This window comes from Gambusia affinis, linkage group LG15 (genome assembly GCF_019740435.1).
Source record: "Gambusia affinis linkage group LG15, SWU_Gaff_1.0, whole genome shotgun sequence".
In the NCBI taxonomy this organism is placed as follows: Eukaryota; Metazoa; Chordata; class Actinopteri; order Cyprinodontiformes; family Poeciliidae; genus Gambusia; species Gambusia affinis.
The window spans coordinates 26,655,579-26,681,356 of NC_057882.1; the positions used below are offsets into that span (position 1 = coordinate 26,655,579).

Below are 25,778 nucleotides of genomic sequence, written 5' to 3' on the forward strand. Positions count from 1 at the left end.
GATATAGATTTATAGATCAGTTTTTGGTAATAAATGAGTTCATTAAATACAGACATGAAAAAAACTGCTGTGACACAAGAATGGAGAAACATTTCATGATTTCTTTAGTGTTTATTTATTAAAACTTATACAGAGAAACGTGACCGGAGCTCCGCCATCATTTCAAAACGTTCATTCAGGAAGTTTTAGTTTTTTAAATAATCTGAACAATTTTACCAGCCTTTGATAAAAAATACTGTGCATCAAAATGTCATGGAACATAAAACATGAACCGATATTCACCCTGCAGCTCGACTTAAAGGCAACAATAACTTAACAAGTCAAAAGTCAAACTGAGCTGCAAACAAGAGTTTTTACGTCACAACATTCAGCAGAAAACATTTCCAGTTTGGGTCAAACTGAGAAAGGAAACTTTGACCGACTGCAACCCCACAGACCAACCGGCAACTTCTGGACAATCTGATCAGATCATGGAGGTTTCCTGTCAGGCAGCTCATGCAGGACCAGCAACGCAGAGATGAGTACGAGGGCAACCGGCAACCAACACAACCAGCAACCAACACCAACTGGCAACCAACACCAACTGGCAACCAACATCAACCAGCAACAAACATCAACCAGCAACCAACACCAGCTGGCAACCAACATCAACTGGCAACCAACACCAACTGGAAACCAACACCATCTTATTCTGACACAATTGCAGCTCACAGTGCAAAGTTAATGCATCAGATATTCCATAATATCTGTATTATATTGATATTCCATAAGCAGCTTGAAAAGTCTCTGATGTGATGGAAAGTCAAAAGGTGCATTAGTGTTTTGCTGTACAATAACTTGAGGAATCGTAAACCTTCATGTTTTAATTGTCAGATTGTTTTTCAGAGCACAGCTTAAAAACATGGCGGCCATTCAGAGAGAACAATCTAATAACTGGTTTCCTTTGAGTGAAGTTGCAGTTTTTCTGTCAGAAAAGGTGGATTTTGTAGCAATCTGAGACCAACGAAGGCTGAGTGTTGCTTTTCTTCGTACATCCATGGCTGTCGTGGCAGAAAAAGTTGTAAACAAGGACGAAGTGAGGCTGTTGAACGTAAACAAACCTTCTTCTTCTCCTCAGTGTTTGTTGGTGACTCTAGATGTGCGATGAGCGTTTCCGTCTCTTCTGCTGCGATCACAAAGAAAAACAAAGATGGAGTCTGGGTTCTGCTCTGTGATTGGCTGCCAGCAGACCCAGACTGACGGTGCAGAGGAATCCTCCATCTGCTCTTTCCGTTTCCCACATTAGTTTCCATGGCAACAGGAGTAAAAATACGAGTCTTTCTTCTGACCCAAGTCGACGCCGGTTTCCTCTGGAACAGAAAAGAAGAAATTCATTTCCTGGGTTTTATAAATCATCTGTGATCGCACTAAAAAAAATTAAAATTTTAGTTTTTTGTTCAAATGTCTTAATTTAGTTGTTGAAATAAAACAAAACTAACAAATAGATTTTACAGAATTTAAGTCAATAATGCCTTGATATTGATTTTAAACCATTTCTAGCATTATTTCAGTTATAAAATATTTTTATAAGGAATGTGAATAAAAATTGTAATTTATGTTTTACTGGTATACACTGTAAAAACCCTAAAGAAAAGTGTAACTCTACATAAAGTGTTGGGAAACATCATAAATACATTTAGCTTCAGAAACCCAACATGCACAATTTGGGGGTGTGCGCGTTCCACCAGTTTAGTCCCAGAGGGAAACGATGCGACTGAAATCTGAAGACTGGAGCTGCTCCTGTTGTAGTTGCGATCTATTCTGGTAATAATCCATGTTCTGGTTTCAATCCGTCCACCGGCTGATTTATGAACATGAGGAATCACTGCACACTGAAACTGAACCCCTCAGGTCAAAGTTTTAAAGTGCAACTGTACCGATTACATTCCAAACTGGATGTGAAACGGATCAGCTGGTTTTCCCGAGGAAACTCACCAGACAGGAGCTGGAAGGCAGAGCTGCTGAAATCCTCGGCAACTTTCTGGAACAACTCATCTGGAGAACAGATAAAAGTTCAGAGTTCAGATCAGAGCAGAAAAGCCGAAATTCTGTTACTCCTTTGTTTTGTTTGCATTCCATGTCCATCCTCTAGGGGGCACTGTTGTGCCAGGAGCACATGTTTTTGGGTTTGTACTCTTTTTCTCCTCTGGTTGTCTGTCCGGGTCATGAACATGGCGGAATAAAGTTGAGCAAAGAAACAAGTTGTTTTTACTGACTAACAATTCTGTCAAATCTGAGGAACAGACTTTGAGTTTTTATTAACTCTTTAATATAAACTCAAAAATCTCAGGACCAGTTTTAGTCAAATCCACAAAGTTATTAAAATCATATTCAGAGTAAATTTATTCTACACTGATAGAAAAGTGAAACTTACCGACGTTTTTTCCTGTTTTACTGGAAGTTTCAAAATACTGAGCGCCGACATCTGAGGACGAAATAAAACCTTCAGCAGAGAAACTCCAGGAAACTTTTACCAAAACCTTGGACACAATCACATTTCAAGACTTTCAAATATAAAAACTAAAAGTTCAGTTTATATTTATGGCAAAAGATTCAACAGTAGATGGATGGATGAATGATGGATAAATGATGGATGGATAGATGATGGATGGATGGATGGATGATGGATGAATGATGGATGGATGGATGGATGGATGGATGGATGGATGGATGATGGATGGATGGATGATGGATGAATGATGGATGGATGGATGGATGATGGATGGATGATGGATGAATGATGGATGGATGGATGATGGATGGATGAATGATGGATGGATGGATGATGGATGGATGAATGATGGATGGATGGATGATGGATGGATGATGGATGAATGATGGATGGATGGATGATGGATGGATGATGGATGGATGAATGATGGATGGATGGATGATGGATGGATGGATGATGGATGGATGATGGATGAATGAATGATGGATGGATAGATGATGGATGGATGGATGATGGATGGATGGATGATGGATGAATGATGGATGAATGGATGGATGGATGGATGGATGATGGATGGATGATGGATGAATGATGGATGGATGGATGATGGATGGATGAATGATGGATGGATGGATGATGGATGGATGATGGATGAATGATGGATGGATGGATGGATGGATGGATGGATGGATGATGGATGAATGATGGATGGATGGATGGATGATGGATGGATGATGGATGAATGATGGATGGATGGATGATGGATGGATGAATGATGGATGGATGGATGATGGATGGATGATGGATGAATGATGGATGGATTGATGTATGGATGGATGGATGATGGATGAATGATGGATGGATGGATGATGGATGGATGAATGATGGATGGATGGATGATGGATGGATGAATGATGGATGGATGGATGATGGATGGATGGATGATGGATGGATGATGGATGGATGGATGATGGATAAATGATGGATGGATGGATGGATGGATGAATGATGGATGGATGATGGATGGATGGATGGATGATGGATGGATGGATGATGGATAAATGATGGATGGATGGATGGATGAATGATGGATGGATGATGGATGGATGGATGGATGGATGGATGGATGGATGGATGGATGGATGATGGATGGATGATGGATGGATGGATGATGGATGGATGGATGATGGATGGATGAATGATGGATGGATGGATGATGGATGGATGGATGATGGATGATGGATGGATGGATGATGGATGAATGATGGATGAATGGATGATGGATGGATGATGGATGGATGATGGAGGGATGAATGATGGATAAATGATGGATGGATGGATGATGGATGGATGATGGATGGATGGATGATGGATGGATGGATGGATGGATGGATGGATGATGGATGGATGAATGATGGATGGATGGATGATGGATGGATGGATGATGGATGGATGAATGATGGATGGATGGATGATGGATGATGGATGGATGGATGATGGATGATGGATGGATGGATGATGGATGGATGATGGATGAATGATGGATGAATGGATGATGGATGGATGATGGATGGATGATGGATGGATGGATGGATGGTTGGATGATGGATGGATGAATGATGGTTGGATGATGGATGGATGGATGATGTATGGATGAATGATGGTTGGATGATGGATGGATGGATGATGGATGGATGGATGATGGATGGATGATGGATGGATGAATGATGGTTGGATGATGGATGGATGATGGATGAATGAATGATGGTTGGATGATGGATGGATGGATGATGGATGGATGATGGATGGATGAATGATGGATGGATGGATGGATGATGGATGGATGATGGATGGATGATGGTTTGATAAATGATGGATGGATGGATGGATGATGGATGGATGATGGTTTGATAAATGATGGATGGTTGGATGATGGATGGATGAATGATGGTTGGATGATGGATGGATGGATGATGGATGAATGAATGATGGTTGGATGATGGATGGATGGATGATGGATGGATGAATGATGGATGGATGGATGATGGATGGATGATGGATGGATGATGGATGGATGATGGTTTGATAAATGATGGATGGATGGATGATGGATGGATGAATGATGGTTGGATGATGGATGGATGGATGATGGATGGATGAATGATGGTTGGATGATGGATGGATGGATGGATGATGGATGGATGAATGATGGTTGGATGATGGATGGATGAATGATGGTTGGATGATGGATGGATGATGGTTTGATAAATGATGGATGGATGGATGATGGATGGATGGATGATGGTTGGATGATGGATGAATGATGGTTGGATGATGGATGGATGAATGATGGTTGGATGATGGATGGATGGATGATGGATGGATGGATGGATGGATGGATGGATGGATGGATGGATGGATGGATGATGGATGAATGATGGTTGGATGATGGATGAATGATGGTTGGATGATGGATGGATGGATGATGGATGAATGATGGTTGGATGATGGATGGATGGATGATGGATGAATGAAAGGCAATGTGACAGGAAATATGTTCAATACGTTTTTTCTGTTTATATTTTTCCCTCCTTGTTTTTCTTTAACCAGACGTAGAAACGGATCAACCAGATTCCCAGAGTCGGGATGTTCGTCTCGGTTCGTCACCTTCTGCGAAGTCCTGCGCGTCGTGGAAGTCGACCTGACGCAGAGCGCGCTCCCCTTCGATCAGGTCGCTCTTTGTGCCGCACACGTAGATTTTACAGTGCTGCAAAATGCAAAGTAGTAAATAAATCTCAGATAAAACCAAGCAGGAAATACATCGTCACATTAAAGGTGACCCGCTTCCTGTAGCAGGTGAAGATCGGTCAATGGCCTAATCAAAGTCTGTTCATCACATTTTTCACATAAAATGGTTTTTCTTTCAGAACGGGCCGCTGTCACTTTCAATCCAAAGAGCTGGAGTTCTGCTGCGGTTGCTAGGTAACGGGTCTGGGCTGTGGTTGCTAGGAGACGAAACATTTTGGATGTTCTGAAACGGATCATTTTCCAGACACCAAAATACCTCTGGGTGGTTTTTAATGAGCTGAAGAAAATAAAATAATAAAATAAACAAAAATATGACAAATATAAATTTTATATTCGTAGGTTTAAGAGAGAAACATTATGAAAGTAAAATCTCCATTAAATCTGCAGTTTATAAAAATATTTCATTTTTATTCAGACGGTGTTTGTCATGAGATAATCTGAAACAACCAATCAGAGCCAGGAGGGTCTTAGTGTTGTCAATCATGCCCTGTGTGGCGCTGCTCTGCTACGCTGCTAGCCTTTCCTGAATGCTAGGCTAGTGTTTCTGTACCAGTAATTAGCTTCTCCTCCATCAGCGCATTTAGCAACAGGTAGATGAGTCGGATTGACATCGCTATGCCCCGCCTCCTGGCTCTGATTGGCTGTTTTACGTTCACTTCTTCAGACAGCATGTGGAGATGGATCTGCCTCATAAACATGGAGACGTTTTGAATAAACATTATTTGAATAAACCGTATGCAGCAGGAAGGAAACGCTCTCACCTCCTCACAGTTCTGCAGCTCCTTCACCCAGAACCTGGCTCTCTGGAAGCTGCTGCTGTCCGTCAGGTCTGAGGCACAAACAGAGAAACCTCAACATCCTGCAGGTCTCACTCAGTTCAAAGAGCGGAGCAACGCAAATGTAGTGGGTTGAGAAAGAGTAAAAAAACGTTACAATATTAATACACCCCCTACTTTTGAATCAGAATTGGTCTTGTCTTTTGTCTTGAGACATTTGTTGTGTGCATGTATCTTCTTGCCAGAGGGGGCGCTAACAGGGGAAGGAGTTTCCTGGCTCTGCACTTGCTGCCAGAGGAACATTGGTGCAACTCGCTTCCTGTCAGATCCACAGGTAGGATTAAAGGCAACTTTTATAAGCCCATTTAAAATGTTCTGTAAATATATAAAGATTAGTTTTGTAGTGTTTTGTATAACTTATGTGTGTAATTTGGACAGTTTTATATGAGCGGTGATCTGTTGCTTTTCATTCTTGGAGCCTCTGGATTTATTTAAATAGCTTGATAAGTCAATGTTGTGCTTGTATTTTGTAGTGTTGTAGTATTTTTATTTCTCATAAAAGTGTATTTATTTGTGGCAGGCTTGATCTCTGTATCCGCTGTAACGCAGTTTGTAACGCCAAACGTTGGTCTTTCCTGTTGTAGACGGAATGGTTTGTTCAGTTTGGTTATTTTAAATTAGGATTAGATTTTCTTCATTTTTTACTATTATGTTATTTTATTGATGCATTTTGTTTTATTTTATTCCTTTGTGGAAACTCTGGGTCTTGTTGATTGAATTTGAATTGTATTGTAATTGTATTTATTTATTTATTTATTTGTTTTTCTTTAATTGAAAATGTGTGTCAGAATAAAGGAGCTCCTGCCAGAGTAACACTGTTTCAACTTGCTTCCTCAGAGATCCACAGATCTTGGCTGCACAGGATTCATCTGAGCCAGTACCAGCACCACCTGGTACTGGCTCAGATTCCCCTGGTTCTGGTGCCAGTAACAAAGCAGGAAAACAGAGCTACAGTAAAATAAGACGTGACGGCAGCGTGAGGAATCCCACCGAGGAAAAACAAACAGCTCTATGAAGCGTTTGAGATTTTACACAAAATATTCCTCAGAGCAGCTCTGGCAGATTTATTGTCTTCATCAGGGATTATCTGCTAAGAGAATCAGGAAGCCACGCTCTGAAATATGTGCATTAATAACTAAACAGAGTTTCCCCCAGAAAACCTGCTCAGCCCGCCGGTCGGGGCGCCGAGGCGTCCACCGGGTTTTTCTTTTAAAAGACGTTAAGTAGACAGGAGATGTAAAAGTATTACTGGGTAATTACATGTTATGGGAAAACATAACCAGTGAAACGCTATTTAAACCCACAACTAGTCTGAAAACAAATCAAAAAACACTATTAAAATGAATATCAATTATTTGCACTTTTGTTTAATCCAAATTAAGTCAGCAGCTCCATCAGGCCCCCAGGGCTTCAGGGGCCAGAAATGATAATATTTCAACACAAACCACAGATACATAAATGTAACATTAGTTTGAGATGATCAGTGCTGCTAAACTTGATTTAATGGTTTCAGCATTTATAATTTATATATAAATAACATTTATATGCAAGATTTTAAGGAGCTGGCACGTTTACATTATAAAAATTCAAAGACCAGTCTTCATAGTCAGATTGTTGTTACCATAGCAACAATCTGATGCTGTGAGTTTAATCTGTGAGTTTGAGCTGTTTGTTCACAAATGCAAATGAATAAACTATAATTCTAACTGATTGTTTTCAGGTTGGCCAGTTAATCTCCTCCCTCCTCCCAGATTAAATCAACCCAGAAGCTGTTAGAGCTGCTGATGTTTTAGCAGCAAGAGGGGCCCCTAAGTCAGATTCTGCCCCAGGCCTCATGCAGCCTTGGACCGGCCCTGCAGGATGAGTTCAATCTGCTGCTCTGATGCAGAGATGAGCAACAAACTGAGATTTAATTCAATGATGTGGCTTCAGCAGCTCTAACATTTCTGTCTGTTGAGTTTTAATAAGAGTCACAGAAACTGTTTTGGTTGCTGGAGTTTTAAGGGACGAGTTTCTCTGATCTCTGCGCTGATTAACTCTGTCTGGTAAAGTGGACAAATCATTTAATATGGCTTGATTCTTTATGTAACCGGAAAAATAATAATATAATAAAACCAGAGTGTAGCGTGACTACGAGCGAAAGCTCCTCACCGGCTCAACCTGCATGATGAGGTTAGCGCTGGTTCGCTAACCGCTAACACTCCGACCAACCGGGGACACTGACATGAACTTTACAGGACAGACAGAGTCGGGCGCTGGGCAGCGAGTTGAGATGGAAAAGCCAAACAAAATTCTTTGTTCACAAAGATAAATCATTCTCAGCTCCCTCAACCCTCACCTCTGAAAGCACGACTGCAAGTTATTCCTGCGGTTCACATATTGCTGCACAACCAGAGCTAACGCGGCGGGTTTTAGACTCCTACCTTGAGTTCGCCAAAGAAACATAACTCAGAAACATACAGGAGGTTCTAGTATCCACACAGGTCAGCCTGTGTCCAGTTTGAGAGAGAGGAGGCGCGCACGGTCCACCTGAGGTCAACTTTACAGATAAAGCAGCGGCAGAGCGAAGCGACGTGCAGAGGCTCCAGCTCTGTGATTGGTCCGCTGTCCGGCTTTAAATGCACAAACTATACACCTATCTTTTAGAAATAAATCTGCTGTGAGTGAAATTCTCAGAACAACAGAGACACTTGCAATTTGGCTTCAAGATTAAAAAATTCTGAATTTTCTCAATTATTTTGTCAATTATAATTTTTTCTAAAAATAAAACAAGTAAGGCCTAGCCTGGCAGGTTCCAGGTTTATGTTACACTGGGAGAAACACTGCTAAATATCATTTTAATGAAGTGAAACAGAAAACAATAACTGCATCCTTTCTGTGGTTCATTTCTAATTAAAAAATGAAAAAGCAATAGAAACAAATCATCCATCTTTGATTGAAAATAAAGAAATTTATCCAGCAGCTTTTAGTGGACTATCAGTGGATTATCAGTGGATTATCAGTCAAACAATCAAACTTTATTAGTATAACACATTTCAGCATCAAGGCATTTCAAAGAGCTTTACATCAAATCAGACACAGAAACACAATGCAACATAGAATCAACAACTAAAAAATGACATTAAGTCTAGATCCATCAATAAATTTATAATTGATTACGTTTCTAATAAAACTCTAAACAAGTGGGTTTTTAGTTGAGATTTAAAGGAAGTCAGTGTTTCAGCTGTTTTACAGTTTTCTGGAAGTTTGTTCCAGATTTGTGGTGCATAGATGCTGAATGCTGCTTCTCCTCGTTTGGTTCTGGTTCTGGGGATGCAGAGCAGAACCAGAACCAGAACCTGAGAGTTCTGGAAGGTTGATACAACAGCAGCAGATCTTTAATGTATTGTGGTGCTAAACCATTCAGTGATTTATAAACTAACAGTATTTTAAAGTCTATTCTTTGAGCTACAGGGAGCCAGTGGAGAGACTTTAAAACTGGTGTTATGTGCTCTATCTTCCTGGTTTTAGTCAGAACTCCAGCAGCAGCATTCTGGATCAGCTGCAGCTGTTTGATTGATTTGTTGGACAGACCTGTGAAGACGCCGTTACAATAATCAATACGACTGAAGATAAACGCATGGATGAGTTTCTCTAGATCTGGCTGAGACATTAGTCCTTTAATCCTGGAAATGTTCTTCAGGTGATAGAAGGCCGACTTTGTAACTGTCTTTATGTGGCTCTGAAGGTTCAGGTCAGAGTCCATCACTACTCCCAGGTTTCAGGCTGATCGCTGGTTTTTAGTTGTAATAACTGAAGCTGTGCACTGACTCTAGATCTATAACTCTAGATCTATAACTCTAGATCTATAACTCTAGAGATCGTTCCTTTTTAGGTCCAAAAATAATAACTTCAGTTTTGTTTTTGTTCAACTGGAGGAAGTTTTGGCACATCCACACATTTATCTGTTCTAAGCATCTATTCAGTGATTGGATTATCAGCGGAATATCAGCACATTATCAGTGGATTATTAGTGGATTATCAGTGGATTACCGTAGCAGACCACGGCGGCCCTGGCTCCTCGGTAGTAGATCCGACTCATGGCCTCGTAGCGCTCCGATCCGGCCGTGTCCTGTCAGGAACAACATGGAAAATTTAAAGAAACATTCCTCATTTTAAATCAACATCAATAACAGATTCCTGATATGAAGCTGCAGATTATTTCTGTCAGTTTGAAGGACTTGTTATCATTCACCTTTGATCTTTATGACTCACCCAAATCCCCAGAGTGATGACTCTGTCTGCTACCTGGATGGGTTTGGCCACAAACGCAGCGCCGATGGTCTGAGGGCGACACAAACGCAGCTTAATGTTCTGATCCAAATATTTAAGATGAAAAACGATCACAACTAAATCATGACATGAATCAGAAGTTTACATGCACCAAGATCATTTCAGTTATTAATTAATCAATCGATTATTCTGACAATCAGATTACAAAACTGGCACAAGCTGCACATATTTTAAAGTTTTTTGTATAACAGAAATACATTAAAAAACCCTAATAATTCAATACTGTTTAAAATAAGAAAATAAACATTTTATTCTCTTAAAGTCTGTGACTTTTTACGTCCCTGATTATTTGAAGCAAAAGACGAGAAAATATGTAGATCAACACAGAGTAGAGATTAGAGATAACTTTTCTGAATTACTTTTTGGGTTATCAGATTAATAATTCAACAGCAGAAGGTTTTATTGCAGAGTGTGAACCAGGTGAAGCTTAATGAGAGGTTTAGGCTGGAACAGATTTTAACTCATATTCAAAATGTTTACATTTTTCGTACAGTTTTGGTTTAATTTCTGCTTTGAATGTTCTTTTATTAATCTAGTTAATGCTTCATAAATTAGTGGATTATTTAAGCGCCATTAAGCAGATTAATGCTTTCAGTCCTAAAAGACACAAACCGGCTGAAGGTAAATAAGAAAAAACTGTTTAGGTTAGAATTACTAAAGTTATTTCTGATTAGACACCTGGAGAGGTTTGGGAAAAAAATTAAACCTGACCTTCACCAGACCATCACCTGACCTTCACCTGACCTTCACCAGACTGTCACCTGACCTTCACCTGACAGTCATCTGACCTTCACCTGACCGTCACCTGACCTTCACCTGACAGTCACCTGACCTTCACCTGACAGTCATCTGACCTTCACCTGACAGTCACCTGACCTTCACCTGACCGTCACCTGACCTTCACCTGACAGTCACCTGACATTCACCTGACAGTCATCTGACCTTCACCTGACAGTCATCTGACCTTCACCTGACAGTCACCTGACCTTCACCTGACAGTCACCTGACCTTCACCTGACAGTCACCTGACCTTCACCTGACAGTCATCTGACCTTCACCTGACCGTCACCTGACCTTCACCTGACAGTCATCTGACCTTCACCTGACCTTCACCAGACTGTCACCTGACCTTCACCTGACAGTCATCTGACCTTCACCTGACCTTCATCAAACCGTCACCTGACCTTCACCTGACAGTCACCTGACCTTCACCAGACCGTCACCTGACAGTCACCTGACCTTCACCTGACAGTCACCTGACCTTCACCTGACCTTCATCTGACCTTCACCAGACCGTCACCTGACCTTCACCAGACCGTCACCTGACCTTCACCAGACCGTCACCTGACCTTCACCTGACAGTCACCTGACCTTCACCTGACAGTCATCTGACCTTCACCTGACAGTCACCTGACCGTCACCTGACCTTCACCTGACAGTCATCTGACCTTCACCTGACCGTCACCTGACCTTCACCAGACCTTCACCTGACCTTCACCAGACTGTCACCTGACCTTCACCTGACCGTCACCTGACTGTCATCTGACCTTCACCTGACAGTCACCTGACCTTCACCTGACAGTCACCTGACCTTCACCAGACCGTCACCTGACCTTCACCAGACCATCACCTGACCTTCACCAGACCGTCACCTGACAGTCACCTGACCTTCACCTGACCTTCACCAGACCATCACCTGACCTTCACCTGACCTTCACCTGACAGTCACCTGACCTTCACCTGACAGTCACCTGACCTTCACCAGACCATCACCTGACCTTCACCAGACCTTCACCAGACCGTCACCTGACCTTCACCTGACAGTCACTTGACATTCATCTGACCTTCACCAGACCGTCACCTGACCTTCACCAGACCATCACCTGACCTTCACCTGACAGTCATCTGACCTTCACCTGACAGTCACCTGACCTTCACCTGACAGTCACCTGACCTTCACCTGATCGTCACCTGACCTTCACCTGACAGCTCTGACTTTCCTCTGAAAGAGCAGTTGGACTCACGTTCTGGTACGGCCCCACCAGGAAGCGGTGGTGGACGTATCGCTCCACCAGGCTCGTCTTCCCCACGCTCTCCTTTCCCAGCATCACCACCTTGGCGTCCACGCGCATGGCGCTCATGGCGGCGGGGCGATCAGTCAGGGGGTCACCGGGTGGCTGAGGGAGCTGCATGAAGAAAACACAGAGAAATACAGATTATATCAGGAATAAAATCAGAAAGGATGAGATGAAGAAAGAAAGAAATGTGATAGAAATACTAACATTTTTTCCATATTTATCTAGATATCATGGTACCTAGATGCCACGTTTTTCCATGCCAATTATAAATCCTGTTCAAAGTATCACAGGGACAGAATTAAACTTTTTTTTTTAAAGAAGATCCATAAAAATGACAAAACAGTTTAAGGTTAACTAACCAAACTTAATTTAACAAAATCTCAGGCGAAAAGTCCAACCAGATTTTAAAAACTATTTATATCGGGTACCTTCACTATTTATGGAAGATGATTAGAGGCGATTTAAACAAGGGACTTTTTTAAAACGTCACATTTATGAGATCAGTCATAATTTTTAGCTTTATAGCTTCATAGTCTTTATAGTCAGACTAGGGTATATCAGTGACGTGAGGCAGAGCCTCATCATGGAAAATAATATATCATGATAAAATCATTTATATTGCTATTTTCATCCTGTGGTTTGTTCGTACCTACACAGTAAATTTCGCAGTGTTAAAATTCATTGACTCTTTCAGAGCTAATACAACAGATTAAGTATAACGCCACCTAGTGTTGGTGTAAATTTCCAGAGTGAATAGACGTCATGTCAATTTGACTCTGACAAGCTCCGCCCACCTCCTCCTCTCAAACCAACAAGTCTAACCGTTGCGTGGACGCCATTTTTCTCCTGATTGAACGACTGTGGTAAGTTTCTTTTTCCAAGATAATAATACAATTTCAGTTGTTTTATAAGAATATTTTATTTGTTCCCCGGTATCTGAGGGTGTTTTAAATTTAGGGTTAAGTTTAACCCTAACCCTAGTTTTGATATCTTTAATACGGCTAACTTGACCGAGTGAATGCCTAGCTTAAAATGTCCGCCTTAAATCTATGTCCAAGCCATATTGAATAGATATATCTTATTTATTTATTTTAGAAATGTAACGTGTACAGCGTTTTTTGCAAAGTAAATTTCTATCGGCGTTTGCTTGCGTTGGTGCCAGGAGTTTGCTAAACTAGCTATTAGCTGGTCTGCTCCTTTTTACGTTAGTCCATATTTTATTCGGGTTGAGTATTTCTTACACAGTTTGGTTAATTTTCATTTATAATTGAGTGGCATCTCATTGTGAGTGGGATTCTGACCTCACGACTCCGAATTGTTAGCGGGTGCTAATAGAGCAGCTAGTTCCATAGTTAAATATGAAACTAGCTGAATTTGGCGCGAGTGATTATTTGCGTGCTCTCCCTCGTGCCCAGCATAATGCCTCTAAACCTTGCTTGACTCCTCCATTAACCGTTGCTAATGCTAATGGAAAAGCCGAAAAAGAAGCAAGGCAATTTAATGACCTGTTCTAGTTATTACTAAAGGAAATTGTATTTGGTAACTGTCTAACCTAGATAAGAGTCTAACGAAGTCAAATTACTTTTGCCCAAGCCATTAATGTGTAAACTTTAATCATTGTGTTCTATGAAAACGGTATAATGTAGGCTGTATTGTTTGTGAAGCAGTGGGCACATGTTTCACCAATTGAAAGCATTCCAGTACTAAAGATGAATGACTGAGGAATTATGTGCTGCAGGAACCAGGTTGATTAAAACAAGACTTGGTGAGCTGCAAAACTTTGTCCGACTAACAGAGCTGAATCTGAAGGAGTTTTTGATAGCAAGTAAGACACAGGAAGCTGTACACAGGAAGCTGTACACAGGAAGCTGAGGTACTTGTAATGTTACTTCACATTGTTTATTCAAAAGTAATGTTCCAGAGTCTATGCACATGTGAGTATTAGAGCAACATAACCTCATAATTATAGTTTAGACAAGCATCTGTCTTTCTCTAGCATTTGCAAAATTTGGCGTGCCAGTTATAACAGAGGGCGTGAAGGTTGTTGACAGTTCTGGGACTGAGTTGGATGAAGATGTATTTGAGGGTGTTGCTAAGGATCCCTCAGCTGGAGTCCTAACCATCAATTATGAAACTGGTTTGTTATATTTGCAATTTGTGTTAGTATTTAAAAAGCTTGCTATTTCATTGTGGTTAGTGTTTTTTGTCTTTCATCTGCTTCTCTTATGGTCAGAATTTGTCTCCATGGTGGAATTGCCTGAGGAATCTCAGCCAAGCTCATCTGATCCTCAGGAGACACTCATTCGTTCAGAGACTCCTTCCGCTAAACGCCAGCACCTGGACACAGAAGCTAAGCATGTAAGAATTGACTCTCAAAAACTAATGCGCCTTTATCACTGTTTCTAGAACAGTTTTTGTGTTAAATGTTAAAAGTTACCAAAAAATCAGAAGTGCAATAACAGCTTGTTAGGCCAAGAGGCAGGTGCAGAGATGAGGCAATTGGTTTGTACATCCTCGCACCAAGTTCAGTGCGTCAAATCTATCTTAATTAGATTTTACTGTTACTGGTGCATTAAAAACACCCTGTTTAAAATGAACAAACAAGTAAAATAAACAAATAAATCCTGCTGATCCACCAGTCTTATAATACATGCTGCTTTATTATTCCTTATATTTGAGAAGACAATGTTGTTTTTTACTAACAATTACTGTTTTGATTTGTATTTAATAAAAGCTGAAATGTTTTGTTTTTTGAAGTTGGTGGAATCCATTCTTAACAACAAACCTGGTGGCGAGCGGATCATGAAGGAATATAATCAAAGCAAGTGCCTCACAGATGAAACCAGAAGGAAAATGGTTAACATACTGGCAGCTGACATGACAGAGAAGATTGGGTAATCTGTAAATAGGCTTTAGTTGGCTGTCTAGATGAAATTAAAGATTTTGTTAAATCCAGTGCATGCCTTGGATAATACACCTTGATCATTTAAATTTTGCAAGACATCACCACCCAGAGAGGTTAAAGAAATGTATGCCAGAGGAATTGTGAGCTTATTCCCCTACCTCAGTGATCCATTCTCCAGGAATGGTTATGTAAGTCACATACTGTAATTGACTGAGTTATGGTAAACACAGCAAAAATCAAAGTCAAATCAAATCAAATTTTATTAGTATAACACATTTCAGCAGCAAGGCATTTCAAAGTGCTTTACATCAAATCAAACACAGAAACACAATGCAACATAGAATCAACATTAAAAACACAACATCAAGTCAGATTCCGTCAATAAATTTGCAATTGATCACGTTTCGAATAAAACTCTAAACAAGTGGGTTTTTAGTTGAGATTTAAAGGAAGTCAGTGTTTCAGCTGTTTTCTGGAAGTTTGTTCCAGATTTGTGGTGCATAGATGCTGAATGCCGCTTCTCCTCGTTTGGTTCTGGTTCTGGATGCAGAGCAGAACCAGAAGCAGCAGATCTTTAATGTATTGTGGTGCTAAACCATTCAGTGATTTATAAACTAACAGTATTTTAAAGTCTATTCTTTGAGCTACAGGGAGCCATTGGAGAGACTTTAAAACTGGTGTTATGTGCTCTATCTTCCTGGTTTTAGTCAGAACTCCAGCAGCAGCATTCTGGATCAGCTGCAGCTGTTTGATTGATTTGTTGGACAGACCTGTGAAGACGCCGTTACAATAATCAATACGACTGAAGATAAACGCATGGATGAGTTTCTCTAGATCTGGCAGAGACATTAGTCCTTTAATCCTGGAAATGTTCTTCAGGTGATAGAAGGCCAACTTTGTAACTGTCTTTATGTGGCTCTGAAGGTTCAGGTCAGAGTGCATCACTACTCCCAGGTTTCAGGCTGATCGCTGGTTTTTAGTTGTAATAACTGAAGCTGTGCACTGACTCTAGATCTATAGCTCTAGATCTATAACTCTAGATCTATAACTCTAGATCTATAACTATAGATCCTCTTTAGGTCGAAAAATAATAACTTCAGTTTTGTCTCATCCACACATTTATCTGTTCTAAGCATCTGTTCAGTGATTGGATGGGGTCAAAGGTCACCTGGTGACATCATAATGTAGAGCTGTGTGTCATCTGCATAGTTATGGTAGCTGATATTATTTCCTGTTATAACCTGAGCCAGTGGGAGCATATAGATATTGAATAAGAGGGTCCTAGGATTGAACCTTGGGGTACCCCACATGTGACCTTTGACCTCTTTGTTGAGAAGTTTCCAATTGAAACAAAGAAATCCCTGTTCTTTATGTAAGATTCAAACCAGTTAATCTCTGGACTGGAGAGTCCGACCCAACTCTCCAGTCCATTCAGTAAAATGTCCTGGTCGACACTGAGGTCCAACAGAACCAGAACCAGAACTGTGGTTCTCCCACAGTCCGTATTTATATGGATGTCATTGAACACTTTGACTAGGCCAGTCTCTGTGCTGTGGTAACCATGGAAACCAGACTGGAAGGAGTCAAAGCAGTTGGTTTAGTTAGGAAGCTGTTTAACTGTTTAAACAGCTTTTTCAATAACTTTACTGATGAATCAGAGGTCAGAGGTCGGCCTGTAATTCTGCAGTAGTGAGTTGTCTAGATTGTTCTTTTTTATCAGTGGTTTGATTACTGCTGTTTTCAAAGCCTGATGAGAAACGATGAGTTACTATTTGGATCAGATCAGTAGCAACAACAGGCAGAACTTTCTTAAAGAAATGTTCTAGAGTTATAGATCTAGAACATCCAGACAGCAGGAACTGGAGCTGAGTTGACTTATAATTTCCTCTAGACCAGTGTTTCCCAATTCCAGTCCTCAATACCAGAACAGCTGATTCAAATGATTGCATGACATCTTCTGCAGCCACCAAATACTGCAGGAGCCTGTTAATCACCCAAAGATTCAATCCAGGTGTGGCAGAAGGGAAACACCTAAAACATGCAGGCAGGGGGGCCAGAGGACTGGAACTGGGAACCACTGCTCTAGGGTTTTATAACTAAGTAGTTGAAATTGGGTCATTTTTCCTGTATTTGTTTTGTTTGGGTTCAGTGTTGGTTCTGACTTTATAGTGGATGTGCAGATTAATCCTCTGATATTTTTAATTTTCTCTGAAAAGAAACTGGAAAACTGGTTGCAGGCGGCAATAGACTGAAATTCAGGTGGTAACGTGATAGGAGGGTTTGTGAGCCTGTCAACTGTTGCTAATAAAACTGGAGCATTGTTAATGTTTTTGTTTATGACATCTGCAAAGAAAGCCTGTCTTGCATGTTTGAGTGTTAAATGATAGTAACGTAGATTTTCTTTACAGATGTCATAATGAACGTGAAGTTGAGTTTTACACCATTTCGTTGTCTTGCAGATCGAACTGTTTGTGCATTTCTCCGTGGAGATTTCTTCTTACCAGACACAACCTTCATTTTAATGGAATCAATGAAATCTGAAACTTTAGACTGAAAATCATTTACCAACTTATCTACATCATTACAGCTTAAGGGTGAGGAAGAAGAGTAGATTTGATGAAATGTTTCTGCTGTGTTTTCAGTGAGAGAACGTTTTGTGATGGTTGCTGTTTGTCCAAGTGGATTAAAGGATAAACAACTTTCAAAGATAACAGGAAGTGATGCGACATCAGTTACAGAGACATTGGAAATATTCACATCCTTACTGATAACCAGGTCCAGTGTGTGTCCTTGAGTGTGTTGCTTGTTTGACATGTTGTGTTCGACCAAAAGTCTCTAAGATATTAGAGCTTTTTATCCCCTCTGTCTTGGGGTTTGTCAACATGAACGTTAAAATCACCAACAATTATTAAACATTCATAATTAATACATATGAGAGATAGAAGTTCATTCAACTCAGTAAAGAAATTTTCCACATATGTTGGAGTTTTGTATAAAGTTAGTGTTAAGGTCCGTTTGAGGCCTTTAATCTCAATTCCAAGAAACACAAAAGAGTTGAAGTGACCCAAAGAGATTTTATTTTTATGTTTTCTATTCTCTCTTAATTGTGAGAATAATTGCAGTTAAGAGGCGCAGATTCAATTAGTACGATCGGTTCATTATTGTCATTCATCGATATTATGCTCAGTGATGAAATCATTAATAGAGACACATTGAAAACTTTTAGTTTCTAACAGATCATGTTTAATTGCAGCAGTTGCTTTGCAAATGAGTTTCCTTAGGTTGCAGTTGTGAAATTGCTGCTGAGATAAAGTTTTTTTACATTTCAACTGTGTCTTATATAAACCTTTTAAAAATATAACAAATAACGCTATAAACATAAATCCATTTGTGGACATTACCTTTACCAAGTTATATTTAAAGTCTGAGATGTCTGCTCTCAGCAGATTTGCTGGTTGTGTCAGTCAAAATCATGTGATCTGTCATTTTATTGGCATTTGATCATTTTCTGATTCAATTCTTGTTGTGGTAACTGTTTGGTTTGCATGGAAATTCTTTATCAGCTTTTAGCTATGATTCTGATGCTCCTGTTTCTGTGTCTGTCGGTTTTTGCCATCCTTTCGATTCCCAAGAAGCTGCAAGTGGTACCGGGTAAAAACTATTTAGAGTTCTACTGCTAGAGACAGACAATCATCATATGGAGGTAAACCATTAACAACACTTGAAGAAGAAGTGTAACTACAGGGATGCTGTTGCATTGTGGGGTTGCAGGGAGGTTTTATTGTTGTTGTTTTTTTCAGTTGAAGGACTTTCTTATATTGACTAGCATCATCCGAAGAAGCATCTTGTGAACATGGGCTTGGAGGACCAGCTGCTAGACGAGAGACGCAGTTTGTTCCTGAGACTGTCCTGAGTGAAGAAGAGTGTAAGGAAGCCATCGCACTGATTTAAGCATTCAGCCGATGAGGACACAATCAAGAAGAAGATGAAGCTCACATTTGACTTCCGGCGCAACATGGTCCTCGACCCCCAACAGTCAAGCAACATACTCTGTCTTTCCACGTTTCAAAGATGTCAAAGGCTTGGTAATTATTTATTTTGATAATTTCAGTCATGTAAAAATTGTGTATTTTTGTGACAAGTCAAAATGAATACAATTAATGTGGCTGGGAAATGTTTTAAGTTTTTTACTATCTACATTGTAGGTGGAGCAGGATTTTGTCCTGATGTTTGGAGAAGACGTGTCTGGCAAGTTTCTGGAGAAATGGACGACCATGTTCAAGAGAAAGATCATCCAACAATGCAGAAAGCTTCCAACCACCTGTGACCTTAAAGAACTTCTCCTGGCAGCTGACCCTCCTGAGGATGACACTGAAGTGGATGATGACATGAGTAAGGATGACCTTCCACATTATGTAGGATTCAGTTATTAACCCTAACCCTGCCCTGTGAGCTTCACTTAGTGAAGTACACATAATTTAAATTGCATAATCACTAGATTTTGATGGTCAATTCAACATCAGATTTCTCTTGTCACAGGTTGGGACAGTGACCGCTCATCCATTTTGCTGCTGCTACATCTGATTCCCCCTCTGCCTTGGGTCATAAGAGACCAGGGAAGGTGTCTTCCTCCCAAGCAGAGAAGCATCTTGTGTTCTTCAAGAAGGTTTGTATTTGTTGCAAATTGTATTTTATGTTATACTCAAGGTTGTTTCACTGGGAGAGTTTCAGTTTTAGGGTGATATCACACATGGCTGAATGCTGTTTTCCCATATGAAGCCTGTTTTTGTGTAGCATTGCAGCTATGGAATTGTAATTGTATTGTGTGTTTTTTCTTTTTTCCACTACAGACGGGAACCAACATCCAAGAACATCTTGATGCCATCATGACGAGCACACAGCCCTATCTCCTGGCTGTGGGACGGAGGAAGAAAGTAGCTCAACAGTTCTTCATCCTTGACAAAAATGCCATTGCTTGCTGGTCAACTTCCTGTCTTGGTGCTTTTGACAAACTGTTTAAGGCACATTACGTGTTTGCCACAACATACAAACCCATGCTGTGCAACATGTTTATGTTCATCCAAACCACTGTGTGCAATATAGATGTAGGTAAAGTGAATGAAAGTCATTGGGTTAGGTTGCTTCACTAGTACTTGAGAAAATCTGTTGGGTATGAAGTGTTTTGTTTGTTAGGCAGAGTTAAGTTGCACAAATGCACTTGTTTGGTATATACAAGTAGTTAGTTCATGGTTATTTGGATGGAAAAACTCTTTGCCTTTAATGTACTCTGTCAGCTTCAAGCCGTCTACTGTGATGGGATGTACGTCGTGATGTTACCAAAAGTTAACAGTGGATGTTAAAAATGTGCTTTAGTTTGAACCTCCTGCTCTAACTGCAATTTTTGGAGTCATATCCCTGAATATTTTCCTCTCCAAGTATAATTCAAATACAGCAGCTTTTGCTACGTTGATTGCGAGACGTTTGATGCTTTTGAGGTGGAAACAAAAGGCCCGACCCACACATGAACAGTGGCTCTCAGAGATCATGAGGTTTTTGCCTTTAGAAAAGATGAGATGAACACTGGCAGGTTCAACTGCTACATTTATCAAAACATGGCAGCCATTTTTACAATACATGGAAACATTCAAGACGACTATCTTATCATAACCAAACTACTGCTGTATTCTTTTAGTCAGCTATGAACAGATTTTTGCGTTTTTCACTTGTCTTTATTTTTTTGTGTGTATGTGTTTTTTAAAACATTTACTTTATTTTTAATTTATTTGTGTGTGTGTGTGTAAGGGTTATGTATGTTAAGAAAGACAGCGCTGTATAAAACATGAATGCTGTAAAGAATATGCTGTGAAAATTGATAAAGTTTTTTTTAAAAAGTGCTTTCGTTCAATAAATAAGTGAAATGCATTTCTGTGGTAACTTGATTTTATTCAAGTTACATTTAACTCTACAAAAGTGTAAAAGTAGAATTTCATATTTATCTGTGCAGAGTCGTTTTTTAACAGCTAATGAGTAAATTATCAACACAGTAGTTATATGGGCCTCCAGTGTAAACCCTCAATAACTCAATGCAGTGTTGAAAAGCACGAGAATCAATTGTTTTTTCACCATTACGGAGAAACTTATTAACTGATTAGAATCATATATACTCTTATCAGAGTTATTTTACTAGGAGTGTTAAGTTTTATTAACACTGTGTTAGTCAGTGTTAAATTTTAACTATTTTGAGTTCAATTGTACTGTGAAAATGGAGCACTGTGGAAAGAGTTAAATTGACACCAATTCACATAAGGACCAAATAAACTGGACAGTGTTAAATTTAACACTGCAATATTTACTGTGTATTTTTTATTTAGCTTAACCAATTCTGATTATTTTTCTTTAAAATCGCTGAATTTTCACATTTTCCTATTCAAATGCTCGGAAGCGCAGCGGGTGAGGCGGCAGCGGGTTGAGCCTCAGCTGGGATTGATCAACCTCTCACTAACTGCACTAGCTGCTATTCTATGGACCATACGCTCCTCCTGTCGGTACGCCGCCAATAAAGTGTTTGAAAAACATTTAATGTATGAACTGATATTCCATCATTTAGCTTATGTATATAACGTTCAGTGTTTTTTGTCACCAGCTGTGTGTGTGACGTGTTTCCTGTGCTGAGGAGGATCAGAAACCAGAGAACAGATTGGAGGCGAGGCAGGCAGTTCTCTGGCCTCATGGCAGGGGGCGCTCATGATCCCAGACATTGTGCCTCCACAGAGTAAGAAACGATAACAGCGAGCTAGCCGTGGAGCTAGCCGTGGAGCTAGCCGTGGAGCTAGCCGTGGAGCTAGCCGTGGAGCTAGCCGTGGAGCTAGCCGTGGAGCTAGCTACACAGTAAATGCAGCGACATATTTATGGTTTTCTCCTCTTACCACATCAATCATTTATTAATAATCGCAAAATAAACATTAAGTCTAAAACATACTACTGCAACAGACTGAATGTTCTGCTCTTTGTGTGGGAAATATTTCAGTTTTTCATTTTTTTTTTGTGGCGTTGTTGTCAGTTGCTATGGCAACGAGTCTGCGCGGAGCTGCGCTGATACAGAGCGAGAAAGAAGTGGTTTTGAATTTTTATTTAACTGTGTTCCCTTTGCTGTGGCGCACGAAATTAATAACATCTACATTTCCAAGTTTGATTGCGTTAACAGGGCCGTTTAGCGGCAGCGCGGCTAAGCATGACATGTAAAAGAACAGCGTTTTGCCCTCCAGCGTTGTCCGCATGCGCGAAATTTCCTTATGTAAACAATAACATGCAGGGGGTCTATATTTGTAAATCTGATTATGATTAAGTCAGTGCCTCACCAGCTATGAACCTCACCGCACGTCACGGGACTATATATATTTATAAACAATAAAACTAGACTTGTTTTTATTAATCCTATAACCTACATTATTTCCTACGGAAGAAAGTTGGAGCCACTAAAATTTACTTTACTTTCCCAAAAAGTAAAAAATCTGAATTTATCGACAAAAGAAAATTCTGAGAAAGGTCTCCTCCCCCCTCTCTCTGTGGTATAGAGTAAAACCGAAACTTTAATTCTACCTGTAGATAAATGCTGCTGTGCGTTGGGAAACGTAAACATGACACAGCAGCAGAGCGCTAACATAGCCAGGCTAGCAAAGCTAACCGAACCCCGTTACAAACTCACCTGGTTGCTAGCGTCACTCCACCAATTTCTCTGAACATCCGATCACGTCCCGCCTCCAGCAGGGAGCCAAACCTCTTCCCACACCCGCCTACCAGGCCCGTTTCGCGGCTGACACGCTGCCCAGTAGCAGGCTCGTCATCTCCGTCCCGCAGCGGGTGGAGGAGCTCCGACTGGATGGCGGCGGAGGCAAAGTTAGCTCCGCTCTTTGCGCAGCAGCTGAAATCACAATCCGGTCACCAGAAAGCGCACGATATAGAAATGGTTGGAGGCGGTTCAGCGGGCCGAGCGGATTCTCATTCAGAGGACGAGATGTTTGTGCCTGGGCTGGGGACAGCGCTCCCGCTGAGCTTTGTTTGGTTGGTTAGGTCGGAACTAACGAGCGAGCGCTGCTGGTTTCCAGAAACCGGAAGAGGTTGAGTTGTTCGAGACATTCTCCGGATGTCATTAAAATAAAAGTGTTACTGTTTATTGAAACAGTTGGGTTTTTTTTGTTTGTTTGTTTGTTTTGATTTTTTTTTTAGAATTAATTACAATTAATTCATGAGGAGTAAGCCGAACAAACAGTACAGTCAGTAACAATTTAAAAAAAGCGTGGAAATACTTGTAAAAGTAAAGCTTGCTGTTCTGGAAAACACTCATCCTTACCATATATGGAAAATGACGTAAATCCAGGGATTTATTAATAATAAATTCACTTCTCCCTGAAGTTTGACCTAGTAACGACATCCCCCCCGAGTTCTGCTAAAGTCATCTCCCAACCGGTGTAGTGATAGCTTTGTTGTTCCTTTATTACATGGCGCTCTGTGGTTATTGTGTGTCTCTTTATAATATGTCATCTCTGTATTAAATATTAGATATTAAAGAGCTACTCCAAAACATATGGGGAAAGCTTAGGAGCAGAGGTGTTAGTGAACAAAGCATTGAAAGCCTGGTGTTTGTTTGAGCAAATGCAGAACAGAACTCTGTTTTGACCTAAAGGAAATATAATGTAATAGGGTGCCAAGAGAATATCTGTGGCACTGTAGGGGGGAATTAGGCATTGCAGTGTGTGAGGGTAGAGCAGAACATTCAAGAACAGAGTGAGCCAAGCATGGGCGGTTCTAGACAGGGGCCTCCAGAATTTTTATTGTGTTCCTGAACACATTAATTTGTTTGTAATGAACACATTAATGTGTTTGTAATGAACACATTAATGTGCACCACCTTTATCAAAAGAAATTAACAAGATGGAATGTTGTACTTTCAGCCTAAGCCACTTTCAGTTTAGACACTTTGGTTTTATCAATAAATTAAATCAAAACTATCTTTTGTATTTAATCAGTGTTTCCTTGTTTGAAACTTCATTGATGATATGAAACATTTAACAAAAAAGCAAAAACAGAAGAAATCTGTAAGAGGCAAATACTTTGTCAAGCATTGCGAAAAAGTCTTTCACTTTTTGTGTGTTGTGGAGAGAAGAAGAATGGTAATGAGAAAAAGGACAGAAGCTTGTATGTTTGTGGAAAGGATGCAAACAATAAAACTACCAGAAGAAGAGTGCTTGAAGGCTGATGACTTTAAATACTTGAGGTAAACCTTCCCAAGCAAAGATCAGCGCACATTAATAATAATAATAATAATATTTATAATTATAATTATTAATATTAATAAAAATAATATTATTAATAATATTATTAATAATAATAATAATAATAATAATAATAATAATAGGATTATTAATAAAAAAAACAGGACTGGATCCTTCTTCCAGTACATGGTGTACCTTGCGCCCTCTAGTGTTAAACTCTGTTCTAATAATAATAATAATAATAATAATAATAATAATAATAATAATTATTATTATTATTATTATTATTAGTAGTAGTAGTAGTAGTAGTAGTAGTAGTAGTAGTAGTAGTAGTAGTAGTAGTAGTATTATACACATTAGAGAAACCAATATCATACCAATCTCTAGAATAAAATGTTTTTTAAATTAAAATATTGCCTAAGCTAAATATACTTTAATTATAAAAAAAAACTAATTTTATCATTGTAACTGTCTAATTATTTAGAATAGAATAGAATAAGGGGAAATTGCTTATTTGCTGAAAGCTACTCCATCTTGTGTAACCTTTCTCGTTTGTCATGGCACCAGTGTAGACCTTCCTTGTTTGGTTGTTTGCCACCTAGTGCGATACAAAATGAAACTCTCTCACAATGTGACTTTGACTGCACACAAGTGGCCCAACAGCTGAAAAACAAAAGACACAGTTAGCGTCGTGACCGAGTGGTCAACCACAAACACCAACTGGCGGAGCTCACATTCATGGGGTCACATTTTTCCAGCCTAGCCACGAGAAAACTTTACAAATTACATTTATAAATGTTAAATGATCTTACAGTATTTTACGGAAGACGATTAGGACCACCTAAAAAAAGAAAGAATTCTGACTTTAAAGTCAGAATTCTTTTTTTCGGTGGCCCTAATCCTCTTCCGTAGTATTTCCTCAATTGTTGAACTAGAAAAATATGACCCTAAGTAAAAAAGGAGTGAAGAGCTGCCTGTCTCTCGCCTGAAGGACCCGTTGCATGCAGTTACTCATCACACCACAAGGTGGCTCTAAACAAATGGATTAAAAATGTC

The 25,778-nt window shown here is 39.9% G+C and overlaps 1 protein-coding gene and 1 long non-coding RNA gene across 4 annotated transcripts; one reads left to right on the forward strand and one right to left on the reverse strand.

The window, feature by feature from the left end:
• Positions 1-91: 91 nt before the first annotated feature.
• On the reverse strand, positions 92-23,556 carry rab24 (RAB24, member RAS oncogene family). 2 transcript variants are annotated; one of them, XM_044140522.1, is made up of 9 exons: positions 23,156-23,556; positions 12,492-12,653; positions 10,390-10,458; positions 10,168-10,246; positions 6,061-6,128; positions 5,159-5,258; positions 2,414-2,464; positions 1,975-2,034; positions 92-1,349 (listed from the first exon to the last, which is right to left on the reverse strand). In XM_044140522.1, the coding sequence occupies exons 2-9, from the start codon at positions 12,606-12,608 to the stop codon at positions 1,282-1,284; spliced, it is 612 nt and encodes a 203-aa protein (XP_043996457.1). In that variant the 5' UTR covers positions 12,609-12,653; positions 23,156-23,556; the 3' UTR covers positions 92-1,281. The 2 variants fall into 2 exon arrangements, with proteins under 2 accessions (XP_043996457.1, XP_043996458.1); XM_044140523.1 differs by lacking the exon at positions 23,156-23,556 and adding an exon at positions 12,750-12,885.
• On the forward strand, positions 13,335-21,344 carry LOC122844769. 2 transcript variants are annotated; one of them, XR_006372932.1, is made up of 8 exons: positions 13,335-13,408; positions 14,284-14,903; positions 15,303-15,439; positions 19,083-19,153; positions 19,251-19,535; positions 19,656-19,842; positions 19,990-20,116; positions 20,301-21,344. It is a non-coding gene; the product is annotated as an uncharacterized LOC122844769 (long non-coding RNA). The 2 variants fall into 2 exon arrangements; XR_006372931.1 differs by lacking the exon at positions 13,335-13,408 and having other exon boundaries at positions 14,347-14,418; positions 14,542-14,903.
• Positions 23,557-25,778: the final 2,222 nt, after the last annotated feature.